The sequence below is a fragment of the Polypterus senegalus genome, chromosome 4 (genome assembly GCF_016835505.1).
Source record: "Polypterus senegalus isolate Bchr_013 chromosome 4, ASM1683550v1, whole genome shotgun sequence".
NCBI classification, from domain to species: Eukaryota; Metazoa; Chordata; class Cladistia; order Polypteriformes; family Polypteridae; genus Polypterus; species Polypterus senegalus.
This window is the reverse complement of record NC_053157.1, coordinates 137,111,373-137,125,927: the sequence shown is the minus strand read 5'-3', so window position 1 is coordinate 137,125,927 and position 14,555 is coordinate 137,111,373. Positions and strand designations below refer to the sequence as shown.

General features: G+C 37.9%; 1 protein-coding gene across 2 annotated transcripts in view; it reads left to right on the top strand.

The window, feature by feature from the left end:
• The window catches only part of pds5a (PDS5 cohesin associated factor A), a 215,989-nt gene that overhangs the window by 116,210 nt on the left and 85,224 nt on the right, over positions 1–14,555 (top strand). For both annotated transcript variants that reach the window (XM_039751317.1, XM_039751318.1), the window contains exon 17: positions 14,041–14,156. In XM_039751317.1, coding sequence (XP_039607251.1) covers positions 14,041–14,156 — 116 coding nt within the window. The remainder of the gene's footprint in view (positions 1–14,040; positions 14,157–14,555) is intronic.

Here is a 14,555-nt window from a genome sequence, read left to right as displayed (position 1 = left end):
TGGAGTGCCCAGAAGTACAAGGTGTTCAGTGCTCAAAGACATGGCCAAGGTAAGGAGGGCTGAAACCCAACCACCACTGAACAAGAAACATAAGTTGAAACGTCAAAACTGGGCCAAGAAATATCTGAAGACAGATTTTTTTCAAAGGTTTTATGGACCGATGAGATGAGAGTGACTCTTGATGGACCAGATGGATGGACCTGTGGATCAGTAATGGGCACAGAGCTCCACTCCAACGTGGAGGTGGGGTACTGGTATGAGCTGGTATTTTTAAAGATGAGCTAGTTGGACCTTTTGCATTGAAGATGAACTCAAAATCAACTCCCAAACCTACTGCCAGTTTTTCGAAGACACTTTCTTCAAACAGTGATACAGGAAAAAGACCATGATTTTTATGCAGGCCAATGCTCCATCACTTGCATCGAAGTTCTCCACTGCGTGGCCAGCCAGTAAAGGCCTTAAAGATGAAGGAATATTGACATGGTCCCCCTTCCTCATCTGACCTAAACCCTATCGAGAACTTGTGGGCACTTCTTAAACACTAGATTTACGGGGGAGAAAAACAATACACCTCTCTGAAGAGTGTCTGGGAGGCTGTAGTCACTGCTCCACAAAAAGCTGATCGTCAACAAATCAAGAAACTGACAGACTCCATGAATGGAAAGGCTTATGACTGTTATTGGAAAGAAGGGTGGCTATATTGGTCATTGATTGATTGATTTATTTTTTTTGAAATGTCAGAGATGTTTATTTGTAAATTTTGAGGTGTTTGTTTATTATTCTCACTATAACAGATGAAAATAAACAAGTGAGATGGGAAAATTTTCATTTTTCCTTTAGTTGCATAATAAATCTGCACACTAATAGTTGCCTAATAATTGTGCGCACATATGTATTCCCCTGATGATGTTCACACTCACATTTCCGTTGTGAAACATTCAGGTTTATTAACATTTTGGATTGACTGATAGCACTGTGTTTGTTCCATATTAAAATTAATCCTCAAAAATACAACTTGCCTAATAATTGTGCACACAGTGTATTAATCAGAAGGGAGTGAGGTGTACAAATTATTCAGATGTAAACAGCAGATGCTGTTAATATTGCTTTTTATTCCAGTATTTTTTCTGACCTTGCTTGAAAATTCAGTGTAGTTTTATTTTTCCTTTGTGTATTTTTAGTTTTTATTTGACAAATACATTTCTGTTTTATTTTTATATCTTTTAGTTTTAGTAATTATGGCATGGAGCTCCTTTGGAGTTTAGTTTTTTGTCACAGTCAGACAGAACTGTACACTTAACGGGTTTGGATGCCAGTTTAATTTTACTGGAAGCTTACTTCACTACATGATTTTGTTTTTGTCTGATTAAAAACAAGCATAATCAAAACCAGATACTGAATATGAATAATTTTATAATTTTTGAAATATTTTCTATGCCATTACTGGCACTTTTTATCTTTTACTAGCAATGAAAAAGAAAAGGAAACATTTTGAAAATAACGTAACATGATTGTCAATGTAATTGTTTTGTCACTGTTGTGAGTGATGAGTGTTATTGTCATATATATATATATTTAAACACACACACATAAACATATATATATATATACATATCTATACATATACACATATATACATACATACATATATATATCTACATATATACACATACATATACATACATACACACACATATATACACACAAATACATATATATATATATATACATACACACACACATATATAAACATATATATATATACATATATATATATATACATACATATCTACATATATACACACACAGCTATTTCAGATCAGTGCAATACGCTGCTTGTTAAAACGGATAACTCCGCTCTTACGCAAGTCTGCGTGGATATTATGAACTATCGATTTGTTCAAGTTCTATTTAAATTTTAAATAGAAGGAATTTTTATTTAGTCGACAGAAATATCTTTGGTAGGAATGGTAAAAACAGACAGGAATATTATTCCTGAATAAATCAACTCAAACCTTAAACAACTTATATTATTTTGCTCTCCATAAAAATATATCCTGTCAAAATTCTACAAATTCAAATATGAACATGCTGCATAACAAAACCTGGAAATATAAATAAAATGTGTTCCTTTCAGCAATAACAAATCAAATCATTCAGTTGTCTTTGCTCATATGTCATTTTAGAGCTGGACGCCTGGCATCTTTTTTTGGCAACAAGTTTGTTTCTGTTTGGTGTGAGGTTCTGTGTTGTGGAGATTCTCAGGATGGATTGCAGGTGCTCATCAGTGAGGCGACTCCTGTGTGCTGTTTTGTTAGTCTTATCACTGAGAAGAGCTTCTCACACAGATATGTGCTACCAAACATGCACAAGGTTCGAGCCGCATGTAGACGGACTTTTTTTGTTCTTCAAAGTCACCAAAGCGCCGTGCAAACTCAGTGCGCTCAGTTTATCAGCAAAGTGCGATTTGGGAACACCATAGTGACGACTTGGTTTAACATTACTTGGCAACAGGGAAAGAGGGGAAAGTTGCACTGGTGCATTTGTGTCTCCCATAAAAGCAGCTTCACTTGAAATCACTTTGTGATTGTGCACGGGTAAAAACGTCCGCTGAAGTGTCAGATTCTTATTTAATTCTTCTGCTTTCTGTATCTTCTGCATTGCATTCAGGTTACCCTGATGTTTTGTCTCATAGTGCCGTCTTAGATTAAATTCTGTAATTACAGCCACATTAGCTCCACAAATGAGACACACGGGTTCAGTAAACATATACTCAGCCTCCCATCTGTTTTAAAGGCTCTATTTTCAGAATGAACTTTTCTCTCCAGCATCGCGTGAGCTAGCTTCGCAATAACTTGCAGCATCATAAGCTAGACTTGATTAACGCGGTAAGTGTTCGCAAGGCAGCTGAAGCGCTGCATTATGGGATCTGTAGTTTATTGTGTTACCAGCGCTTCATATACCTGGGCCATTAATAACAATAATACAGTATATAAAATGATCTCGGGGCGGATATAATTACACCGGGCGGATGTGGCCCGTGGCCCTTGAGTTTGACAAATATGGACTAAATAGAACTTGAAAAGATATATTTTTTGAAATGTGATCGCGCAATTCAGATAGAGTTGACGCCAAGACTACAGCCTGCATCCTCCCTCGCTCTTACTTTTTACCGCTCATCTAATGAATACACTGAGTATGGCTTTACCAAAACAATCATTGATGGCGAATAAAGTATCCATTATTCGAGTATGTAGATCGGGATATATATATATATATATATATATATATATATATATATATATATATATATATATATATACACATACCAGCGTATCGCAGCGGAGAAGTAGTGTGTTAAAAAGCTAGAAAAGAAAAGGGAACATTTTAAAAATAACGTAACATGACTGTCAATATACAGTATTTGTTTTGTGAGTGTTACTGAGTGTTGCTGTCATCAAGGATTTGATTATCATTATTTCTTTCAATCAGGTTCGTATTTGTAGGATGTGTTGTGTTCAAGTTACATTCCGTGTTTGTCAATCGTTGTAAAGATGACAGGTTTCATTCATCGATTCGTTTCTTACTGCATCAATAAACAGCTCGTCTTCTTCTTTATCTGAGACCTGACACACTGCATGCACGGGTTTTTTTTACACTGTCTTCCTTTAGCGGGACATTGACTTTTTCCAACGTGTGCTTTGTTTCGCAGTAGTTGGATTTATGAATATGCTTGTATGTATCAGACGCTTCATATTTTTGCTGCCTTTTCAATTGTGTAATTCGGTTTTGTTCAGCTCTTTGGAACTGTTGCTTTTATCTGTGCACTCGCGCCAGTTCACGTGAGCCACTCGGTGTACATGCATCGAAGGTTCCCAGCTGTGCTGGTGCCATCTCGTGCTATGTCCATGGCTGTATTTAATGTTACCTTAGTCCTGGCACTTAAAACTTTCTCTCGCAGTTTCGCTGAGTTTGTGTCAAACACCACCCTGACCATCTCATCTTCCTCTCCATAAGCACAGTCCTTCACCCGTGAATATTTACCCGTGGCAGTTTGCTATTGGATTGCCACTGACGGACGGCCTTATATGGGCAGGCACTAAATTACAAACGCCAGCGGCAGCCTGTCTATGAACTTAATTTAAAGTGTAGGTTTACATCGTGCTTTGTTTCAGTAGCAGAACTCATGAATATGGTTGTATATGTCACTCGCTCGCTTCTTATTGTTTCGCTGCCTTCTCAATTATATAATGCATGTTTTCTTCAGCGTTTTTTTGAGGTCTTCCTGGTTTTCTATGTACTGCGTGATTACGTGGGAGGCGTGATGATGTCACACGAAACTCCCCCCCACGGCGTTGAAGCTCATCTCCATTACAGTAAATGGAGAAAAACTGCTTCCAGTTATGACCATTACGCGTAGAATTTCGATATAAAACCTGCCCAACTTTTGTAAGGAAGCTGTAAGGAATGAACCTGCCAAATTTCAGCCTTCCACCCACACGGGAAGTTGGAGAATTAGTGGTGAGTGAGTGAGTGAGTGAGTGAGAGTGTGTGTGTGTTTGTTTGTTTGTTTGTTTGTTTGTGTTTATTTATTAGTATAGATTGCCCAGAATGGGCCAATATGTAATGAAATTTAGGTGAATTGCTAAGGTGTGAGGGTTTTTTATTTAAATGTCTATAGCATACAATATGTCCTGCTCCAAGACAATATGCTTATAATGAATGCCTTCAATATTGCATTCAAAAATCTCCCATACTGGGCTTTATTTTCTACCAGCCATATCTGATTCCATCTCAGGTATATATACAAGACAGAATTTTGCCACCTGCAGGCCTGAAAAGAAATAAAAAAATCAGAAGACAGATTTTACTATGATCTAACAGGTGTGATTATGAAAATCATGGGGGCTTAGGAAGAACTTGGGAAGAAGGACTCTGGAATCATTGTGAAGGTTAGGAGTGGTGAGACTTGGAATAGCCAATGTATAAGAATGGTAAATCCTTAATGAGCTAAGAAAGAGCAGGCAATAGGTGTATGGATGGGCACAAAATGACAGAGACGCCGCCATCTGAGATTAAGAACAATATATACATCATCTAATATTGTTTATCCAGAGTAGAATCGCAGTAAACCTGGAGCCAACACCAGCAGGTATGGATGCAAGGCAGGAAAAATCCCTGGCATGCAGCATGTATGATATGGCTGATGTTAAGAACAAAAAGAATATGATTTTTCAACTGTCTGTTTTGAGAGAGAAACGTTGAAAAAAGGGGGACTCATTTTAAAATAAAATTCTGCTACTGCATTATTTTCACAATATCAGGTATTTTGAGCAGTGAATGTGAACTAAAAAAGATTAATATAGGATAAATACAATACCACATTGTTTAATTTTTCACCACTTGATAGACTCTCTTTGCCTACCTTACTGTAGTGGAGTAGAGATATTTCCAGCTCAGGAAGTTTGTTTTGCTTTATTGTTAAATGACATTTTTAAAACAAAAGTGATTGGTCAGTAACAATAGACTGATCTTCTTTGATGACCTTGTCAGTCTCTTGATGTGTCGTTTTATTTTCAAAAATCGGGAGTGGTCTCCCCTAGACTTTTTTGTATAATCAGAATTGGGAATGGATATTTGAGGAGTAAATCGCAAGACAATGATTATATTTTCATATTATGTATATTAAGGAACCATCAACAACAAATCAAATTAATAATATATTGAACAATTATTATAAAATTAAAGTTGAATAAATCAAACTCTGCAGCTGCATGAATAAAACAAAAATCGAGTATGTGTTCAGGTAAAGTACCACTTCTAGTTGATTGATTTAGCCCAAAGTTAATATAGATGTACAATTTTGGTGTAACAACCACGTGCCAAATTTCATCCATCTGTCTTATGTTTAGTTACCTTGTTTACACACACACACACACAGACATAATTCCAAAAAACTGTATTTTCGGACTCAGGAGGTCTAAAATGTCAAGATTCATCAAAATCTTGAGGTCGAATTTTCACATGATTGTTATATTTTCTTTATACTTTGTATACAAGAAAGTAAAAATGATTTCTCCCATGCAATGTGGCAGGTAAATTACTTTTAACAAAATGCAGGCACCTGAGAAATAAACTGAAATGTTACTCACTCGAGTAAAGGTTTTGTTGAGCAGCACATTCCAATTTCAAGTGTATCAATTATATCTTGATACAAAACGAGCGCAAAGAAAGGCCGCACGTAAATCGCTTTCTATTACTCACGCTTTACAAGCCCGTGTTCAGCTGGCTCTGTCACTGCAAATGCTGTGTGAACACCCTAACCTCTTTCACCAGCCGCCACTCACTGGATGAATACAGTGGGATGCAAAAGTTTGGGCAACCTTGTTAATAGTCATTATTTTCCTGTATAAATCGTTGGTTGTTACGATAAAAAATGTCAGTTAAATATATCATATAAGAGACACATACAGTGATATTTGAGAAGTGAAATGAAGTTTATTGGATTTACAGAAAGTGTGCAATAATTGTTCAGACAAAATCGGGCAGGTGCATAAATTTGGGCACCACAAAAAAGAAATGAAATCAATATTTAGTAGATCCGCCTTTTGCAGAAATTACAGCCTCTAAACGCTTCCTGTAGGTTCCAATGAGAGTCTGGATTGTGGTTGAAGGTATTTTGGACCATTTCTCTTTACAAAACATCTCTAGTTCATTCAGGTTTGATGGCTTCCGAGCATGGACAGCTCTCTTTAACTCACACCACAGATTTTCAATTATATTCAGGTCTGGGGACTGAGATGGCCATTCAGAACGTTGTACTTGTTCCTCTGCATGAATGCCTTAGTGGATTTTGAGCAGTGTTTCGGGTCATTGTCTTGTTGAAAGATCCAGCCCCGGCGCAGCTTCAGCTTGGTCACTGATTCGTGGACATTGGTCTCCAGAATCTGCTGATACTGAGTGGAATCCATGCGTCCCTCAACTTTGACAAGATTCCCAGTCCCTGCACTGGCCACACAGCCCCACAGCATGATGGAACCACCACCATATTTTACTGTAGGTAGCAGGTGTTTTTCTTGGAATGCTGTGTTCTTTTTCCTCCATGCATAACGCCTTGTTATGCCCAAATAACTCAATTTTAGTTTCATCAGTCCACAGCACCTTATTCCAAAATGGCTTGTCCAAATGTGCTTGAGCATACCTCAAGCGGCTCTGTGCTGTGGGCGGAGAAAAGGCTTCCTCTGCATCACTCTCGCATACAGCATCTCCTTGTGTAAAGTGCGCGAATGGTTGAACGATGCACAGTGACTCCATCTGCTGAAAGATGATGTTGTAGGTCTTTGGTGCTGGTCTGTAGGTTGACTCTGACTGTTGTCACCATTCGTTGCTTCTGTCTATCCGAAATCTTTCTTGGTCTGCCACTTCAAGCCTTAACTTGAACTGAGCCTGTGGTCTTCCATTTCCTCAATATGTTCCTAACTGCGGAAACAGACAGCTTAAATCTCTGGGACAGCTTTCTGTATCCTTCCCCTAAACCATGATGGTGAACAACCTTTGTCTTCAGGTCATTTGAGAGTTGTTTTGTGACCCCATGTTGCTGCTCTTCAGAGAAAATTAGAGGAGGAGGGAAACTTACAATTGACCCCCTTAAATACTCTTTCTCATTATAGGATTCACCTGTGTATGTAGGTCAGGGGTCACTGAGCTTACCAAGCCAATTTGAGTTCCAATAATTAGTTCTAAAAGTTTTGGAATCAATAAAATGACAACGTGCCCAAATTTATGCACCTGCCTGATTTTGTTTGAACAATTATTGCACACTTTCTGTAAATCCAATAAACTTCATTTCACTTCTCAAATATCACTGTGTGTGTCTCCTATATGATATATTTAACTGACATTTTTTATCGTAACAACCAACGATTTATACAGGAAAATAATGACTATTAACAAGGTTGCCCAAACTTTTGCATCCCACTCTATATGTGGGCGGTTCATGGTGGATGACTTTCTGGTTTAGAGTTAAAATTTACAAGGGTTAAAGACTAACAGCAAGAATATTCATTCAAAATCTAAAACTAAATATTTTTACTAAATTTTCATTTTATTTTTGTTAGTCTTTCCAGCTACGTTAATAGTTTAGTTTTTAGTTTTTTATTTTGGTTTTGTTATTACATTTGTTATCTAAAATGTTTTTAAATAATGGTTTCAGTTTTGATTTTAGTTTTCGTTAACTATAATAACCTTGATCCACACTTTAAGTAAAACTGATCAATTTTAAATAAAAAAAAAAAAAAATAGTGTAATGCTTTGACATGGAATTTACCTACCTTGTCACAAAACACAACCCAAATGAAGGAAAACTAAAATGTATATAAAATTGATATATCTGACAGAGATGGCCCACCATGCTTTATAGCCTATTTTAAAAACAAATAACTAAATCCCAGGTAAGTAACAAAGTAGACTGGTTAGTACATGTATATATTTCCTCTGCTGTAAAATATTGCATTAGAACCACTAATATAAAGTATCATCATCATAAGTCATGTGTGCACACTGACTCCACATACAGTCAAAGTAAGAAGTATGTGAACCCTTTGAAATTATCTGGTTTACTGCATGAATTGGTCATAAAAAGTAATCTGATCTTCATCTAAGTCACAGGTACTGATATACACAATGAGCTTAAGACAATGACGCACACTAAATTCTACTATTTCATGTCTATTTTACAAATGCATTCAACGTTCATAGTGGTAGTGGAAAAAGTAAGTGAACCTTGGGATTTAATAACTGGTTGACTGTCTTTTGGCAGTATTGACCTCAATCAGGCGCTTCCTGTAACTGCAGGTCTGATCTGCACATCGTGCAAGGGGGAATTTTAGCTCATCCTTCCCTGCAGAACTGCCTTAACCCTTCCATATTCGTTGGTTGTCTTCTGTGTATGGCTCTCAAGTAATTCCACAGCATCTCAATAGGGTTGAGATCTGGGCTCTGACTGGGCCACTCCAAAAGGAGGAGTTTTGTTGTTCTGAAGCCATTATGCTGTGGATTTGCTGCAGTGTTTGGGGTCATTGTCCTGTTGCATTACCCAGCCTCATTTGAGCTTAAGTTAACGGACAGACACCCTCACATTATCCTGGAGAATTTGTTGATAAATTTACGAATTCATTTTCCTCGCAATGATGGCAAGCTGTCCAGGCCCAGATTCAGCAAAGCAACCTAATCATGATGTTCCCTCCACGATACTTTACTGTAGGGATGATGTTTTGATGTTGATATGTAGTTCCCTTTTTACGCCAGATGTAGTCCTGCTTGTTCCTTCCAAATAGTTCAATTTTGGTTTCATCACTCCACAAAACATTTTCCCAGTACCATTGTGGAGTGTCCAGGTGCTCTTTCACAAACTTCAGGCGTTTGTTGATAGCAGTCGCTTCTCCTTTCTTGTTCAATGTTTTGCGTATAGTTGACTCATGAACAGAGATGTTAGCTAGTTCTAATGACTTCTTCAAGTACTTTGCTGTCACTCTAGGGTGGTTCTTTACCTCATTGCTGACTTTGTATTGTGTTCTTGGGGTCATCTTGGTAGGGCGCCTGCTTCTAGACAAAGTAGCCACAATACCAAATTGTCTCCATTTATAGACAACTTGCCTAACAGTAGACTGATGAATATCTAAACTGTTTGAGATGACTGTAACCCTTTCCAGCCTTATGTAGATTAACAATTCTCGATCGTAGCTCTTCAGACAGCCGTTTTGTGCAAGGCATGATTCCCATCTGGATATGCTTCTTGTCAAAAACTCAAGCTTTATAGTGTTTTTTTATCAAAGTAATTCTAGGCCCCACCTCTGAACTTGTTTCATTAAATGGACTCCAGGTGTGCTAAATTCTGACTGCAATGACCTTTTTAAAAAGTCATTCGCTTAGGGTTCACCTACTTTTTCCAACCTTCAGTTTTGCAGTTTAAATGATTTATTCAATATGGTCAAAAATTCTCTGAAAATCTGTGTATCTTCAGTTATGGGAGACTGTTTGTTCATTATTGTGACTGACATGAAGATGCAACCACGTTTTATATGGGGAATTAGACATAAATATAGATAATTCCTAGGGGTTCACCTACTTTTTACTTTGACTTAATAGTGATCTTACAGTCCCTTGAATCATCACAGCTCTTGCTCCGTCTCCACTCCTTTAACCACATTACCTGTCTGAAAGTGAATGTATGTGTATGAAAGTGGTGTTGAAGATGTTGGATTTGGTGTTATATAGGGCTGTCAGATCAATTGTTGGTATTTAAATACAATTCTGTTTTATTTAAAAAAGGCTTATTTGAAGGCAAAAGCTGACACTTGATTGTCAAAGTATAGTTGTTTATTTTAACCGCACTAATTTTGCAATCTTGCTACTCCAGATGGACTGTGTAATGCTGCAATATTTTGTAGATTTGTTTTTGTGCTTCACTTCCACAGTCAACTTTTCATAATTTCGAATATTTAGCTTATCTTCATTAGTAAAACTTTGAGCCAGGTCATTTCATTGTGTAGTGTTTTAATTATTCCATTACACTGCACTTTGATCTTCAAGTGTACAAACAGCATTTTTTCCAAGCAAATCTTTTACCTAAAGGTATCATTTTGTATCTGATTCTAACCCATTCACTCTTAAACCTATAATCCCTGACTGCTGTTTAGTGCTAAAACCATCTCATTAAAGCAAATGGAGTATAACTGTCATAATTGTCCTTTCATTAAAACACTTTAAAACCACCACTTTAAAGAACTTCATTAGTGAATACGCTGTGTTCTTTGATTAATCATTGTCAGTACATGGCTTCTGATTTAGCACATAATGTCTACATCAATAAAGTTGTAATTGAATATTTGGCACACCAATATTAAAATACTGCTTTATCTGTAAAAGAGAAAAAAGTAGACATCGATTTGATACTAAAGTGATCACACTTTTCTGGAATGGTATGCTGCTCATGGGATATTTCCAGAATAATGAAACAGATCCACTTGGCTCTTCTGTTTTACTTTGCTCACTATACCTACCCCTCTACCTGTGCATGGTTGGTACACAAACAGTATCCCTCACCCTTGTCACACAAATCTTTCTACAGAGGTGCTTTGTACCCTCACAAAAAGTGCTTTGGGTTGCACCCCAACCCTGCTTTCCATTTCTCACAGCTGTCCATGGGGCAGCACGATAAACCACAATACTTCTGTAGCACAGGATACCAGGCGTGTCTTACAAACGTTACCCACACAACATTGTTATAAGCACTTTATGATTTGCAGATACACAAGTTTTTTGTTTTTTTATATAAAGTAATACTGTATTAATGGTGTAGTGAAGCCTGTTGCCAGTGTGTATGGCTCATCAGGGTTTCAGGTCCTTTTGGTATTTGCTGTATGGCTCTCTGAACCAAGAAGGACTGGCTGTTGGTACTAGACTGGAAAAAAAAGGTGGTGGTGCAGATCCTAGGGATTTCAATGCCTTTTATGTTAATGTAACACCCAAAATTGTTAAGTTCTAATATATTCAAATATTTTTAACTTGAATGTTACTAACTGCTAACATTATTTTTTAGATAATTTAACAGTCCTAGTATACTGACTTATGTGTGCCCTCCGCCACATTTATTTGATAAATGTCCTGCTCACGTACCTGTAGATGTCTGCTAGACTGACCTGAACTAAGGAAGTGTGAATATTTTAAACCTTAGTGAGTTTTTCTGTACTGTGCATCAAGGTGGACATGTTAAAGCTATAGTGGGAGAGTAACCTGTTAAGAGAATTTTCCATTAACAATCAGAGAGATGAATTCAAGTCAACACCAGTAGGGAGCACAAAACAGAATAAAAAAAACACACAAAGATGCATCGTGCAAAGTGTTTAGAAATCTAATTTTGTTTAACTGGCATTTTCTAGCCAACGTTGCATCAATTCCACTCCAGTAAAAGTAACGGTTTACTGGATTAATGAAGTAGCATTATATGTAATGGTTTTGGCATTGAATGTTTAATGTGTTATACTATTTGTCACAGCACCTGGCTGACATATGGTTGTGAATTATTTATTACTGCTTTGTAGATTTCAGAACCTACAAGCTTTGTTAAAAGCTACTAACATTAGTTGTCATATGAAGTGCTGTGAGTGTTTTAGCTTTGAGGACACATTTGTAAATTTTACTAACACAGAGGCTATCTTGTTTAGTTAATGTAAACTGCTCAAAAAAATTAAAGGAACACTTTGAAAACACATCAGATCTCAATGGGAAAAAGAAATCCTCCTGGATATCTATACTGATATAGACTGGGTAATGTGTTAGGAACGAAAGGATGCCACATTGTTTGATGGAAATGAAAATGATCAACCTACAGAGCCCTGAATTCAAAGACGCCCCAAAAATCAGAGTGAAAAAATTGTGGCAGGCTAGTCAATTTTGCCAAAATTTAATTGCAGCAACTCAAAATTGTACGCAGCACTTTGTATGGCCCCTGTGTTCTTGTATACATGCCTGACAACATCGGTGCATGCTTCTAATGAGATGACAGATGGTGTTGTGGGGATCTCCTCCCAGATCTGGACCAGGGCATCACTGAACTCCTGGACAGTCTGAGGTGCAACCTGGTGGCATTGGATGGACCAAAACATAATGTCCCAGAGGTGTTCTGTTGGATTTAGGTCAGGAAAGTGTGGTGGCCAGTCAATGGTATCAATTCCTTCATCCTCCAGGAACTGCCTGCATACTCTCACCACATGAGGCCAGGAATTGTCGTGCACCAGGAGCCACTGTACCAGCATAGGGTCTGACAATGGGACCAAGGATTTCATCCTGATACCTAATGGCAGCCAAGGTGCCTTTGTCAAGCCTGTAGCGGTCTGTGTGACCCTCCATGGATATGCCTCCCCAGACAATCATTAACCCACCACCAAACTGCTCATGCTGAATGATGTCACAGGCAGCATAATGTTCTCCATGGCTTCTCCAGACCCTTTCACTTCTGTCACGTGCTCAGGGTGAACCTGCTCTCATCTGTAAAAAGCACAGGGCACCAGTGGTGCATCTGCCAATTCTGGTATTCTATGGCGAATGCCAATCGAGCTGCATGCTGCTGGGCAGTGAGCTCAGGGCCCATTAGAGGACATGGGGCCCTTGGGTCACCCTCATGAAGTCTTTCTGGTTGTTTGGTCAGAGACATTCACACCAGTGGCCTGCTGGAGGTCATTTTGTAGGGCTCTGGCAGTGCTCATCCTGTTCCTCCTTGCCCAAAGGAGCAGATACTGGTCCTGCTGATGGGTTATGGACCTTCTATGGCCCTCTCTAGCTCTCCTAGAGTAACTGCTTGTCTCCTAGAATCTCCTCCATGCCCTTGAGACTGTGCAGGGAGACACAGCAAACCTTCTGGCAATGACACGTATTGATGTGCCATCCTGGAGAAGTTGGACTACCTGTGCAACCTCTGTAGGGTCCAGGTATCGCCTCATGCTACCAGTAGTGACACTGACTGTAGCCAAATGCAAAACTAGTGAAGAAACAGTCAGAAAAGATGAGGAGGGAAAAATGTCAGTGGCCTCCACCTGTTAAACCATTCCTGTTTTGGGGGTCATCTCATTGTTGCCCCTCTAGTGCATCTGTTAATTTCATTAACACCACAGCAGCTGAAACTGATTAACAACCCCCTCTGCTACTTAACTGACCAGATTAATATCCCATAAGTTTCATTGACTCTATGCTATACTCTGATTAAAAAGTGTTCCTTTAATTCTTTTGAGCAGTATATTATTTATATCTGCTTTCATTGGAAGGACAGAATAAAGTTTAGATAAATTCATAACTGTAGGTGATACATTCACATGTTAATTTTTTTAGTAGCTTGTAGAAAGGGGAAGGTCTCTTGTTAATCCTTTGCATGCTTTTCCAAAATTACTTCTCTTAGTAGTGTTTTTGTTGAATTTTTGTAATAGGTGTTTGTTCTGTGTGCAGGCCAGCTGTGTGTTAATCACATTTTATGTTTGTTTGTTTTAGAGGGAAATCACCAGAAAACTGGCAAATCCAAAGCAACCAACGAATCCATTTTTAGAGATGGTAAAATTTCTTCTGGAAAGAATTGCACCAGTCCACATTGATTCTGAAGCAATCAGGTATTCCGAGAACTGATCTCATTTTCGTTTTTCATTTTAAATAGTGAAATGTATTGCCATTGAACAACTTTTTATTATAACATAAATGTTTTATAACAATGTTTTAGATCCATTTTACAAATATGCTTGCTGAACTCATTATAGCTTATCCCAACATTATTAACATTAGAACCAATCTTATGGAAGCTGATAGACTTTTACAGAACATACACACACTCACTGATAATTGGTCAATTTAATGTTCCCAGTAAACTTCATCCTTAGACTTTGGGGTGTGGGAGAAAAACCAGAATACCCAGAAAAACTACACTTGAGCAAATTTTTTTTCTTTTAACATTCTGTTTTCTCTGTGTATGGTATGCAGTTTCAAACTTGAAAATTATTAATAGTCATGGATTT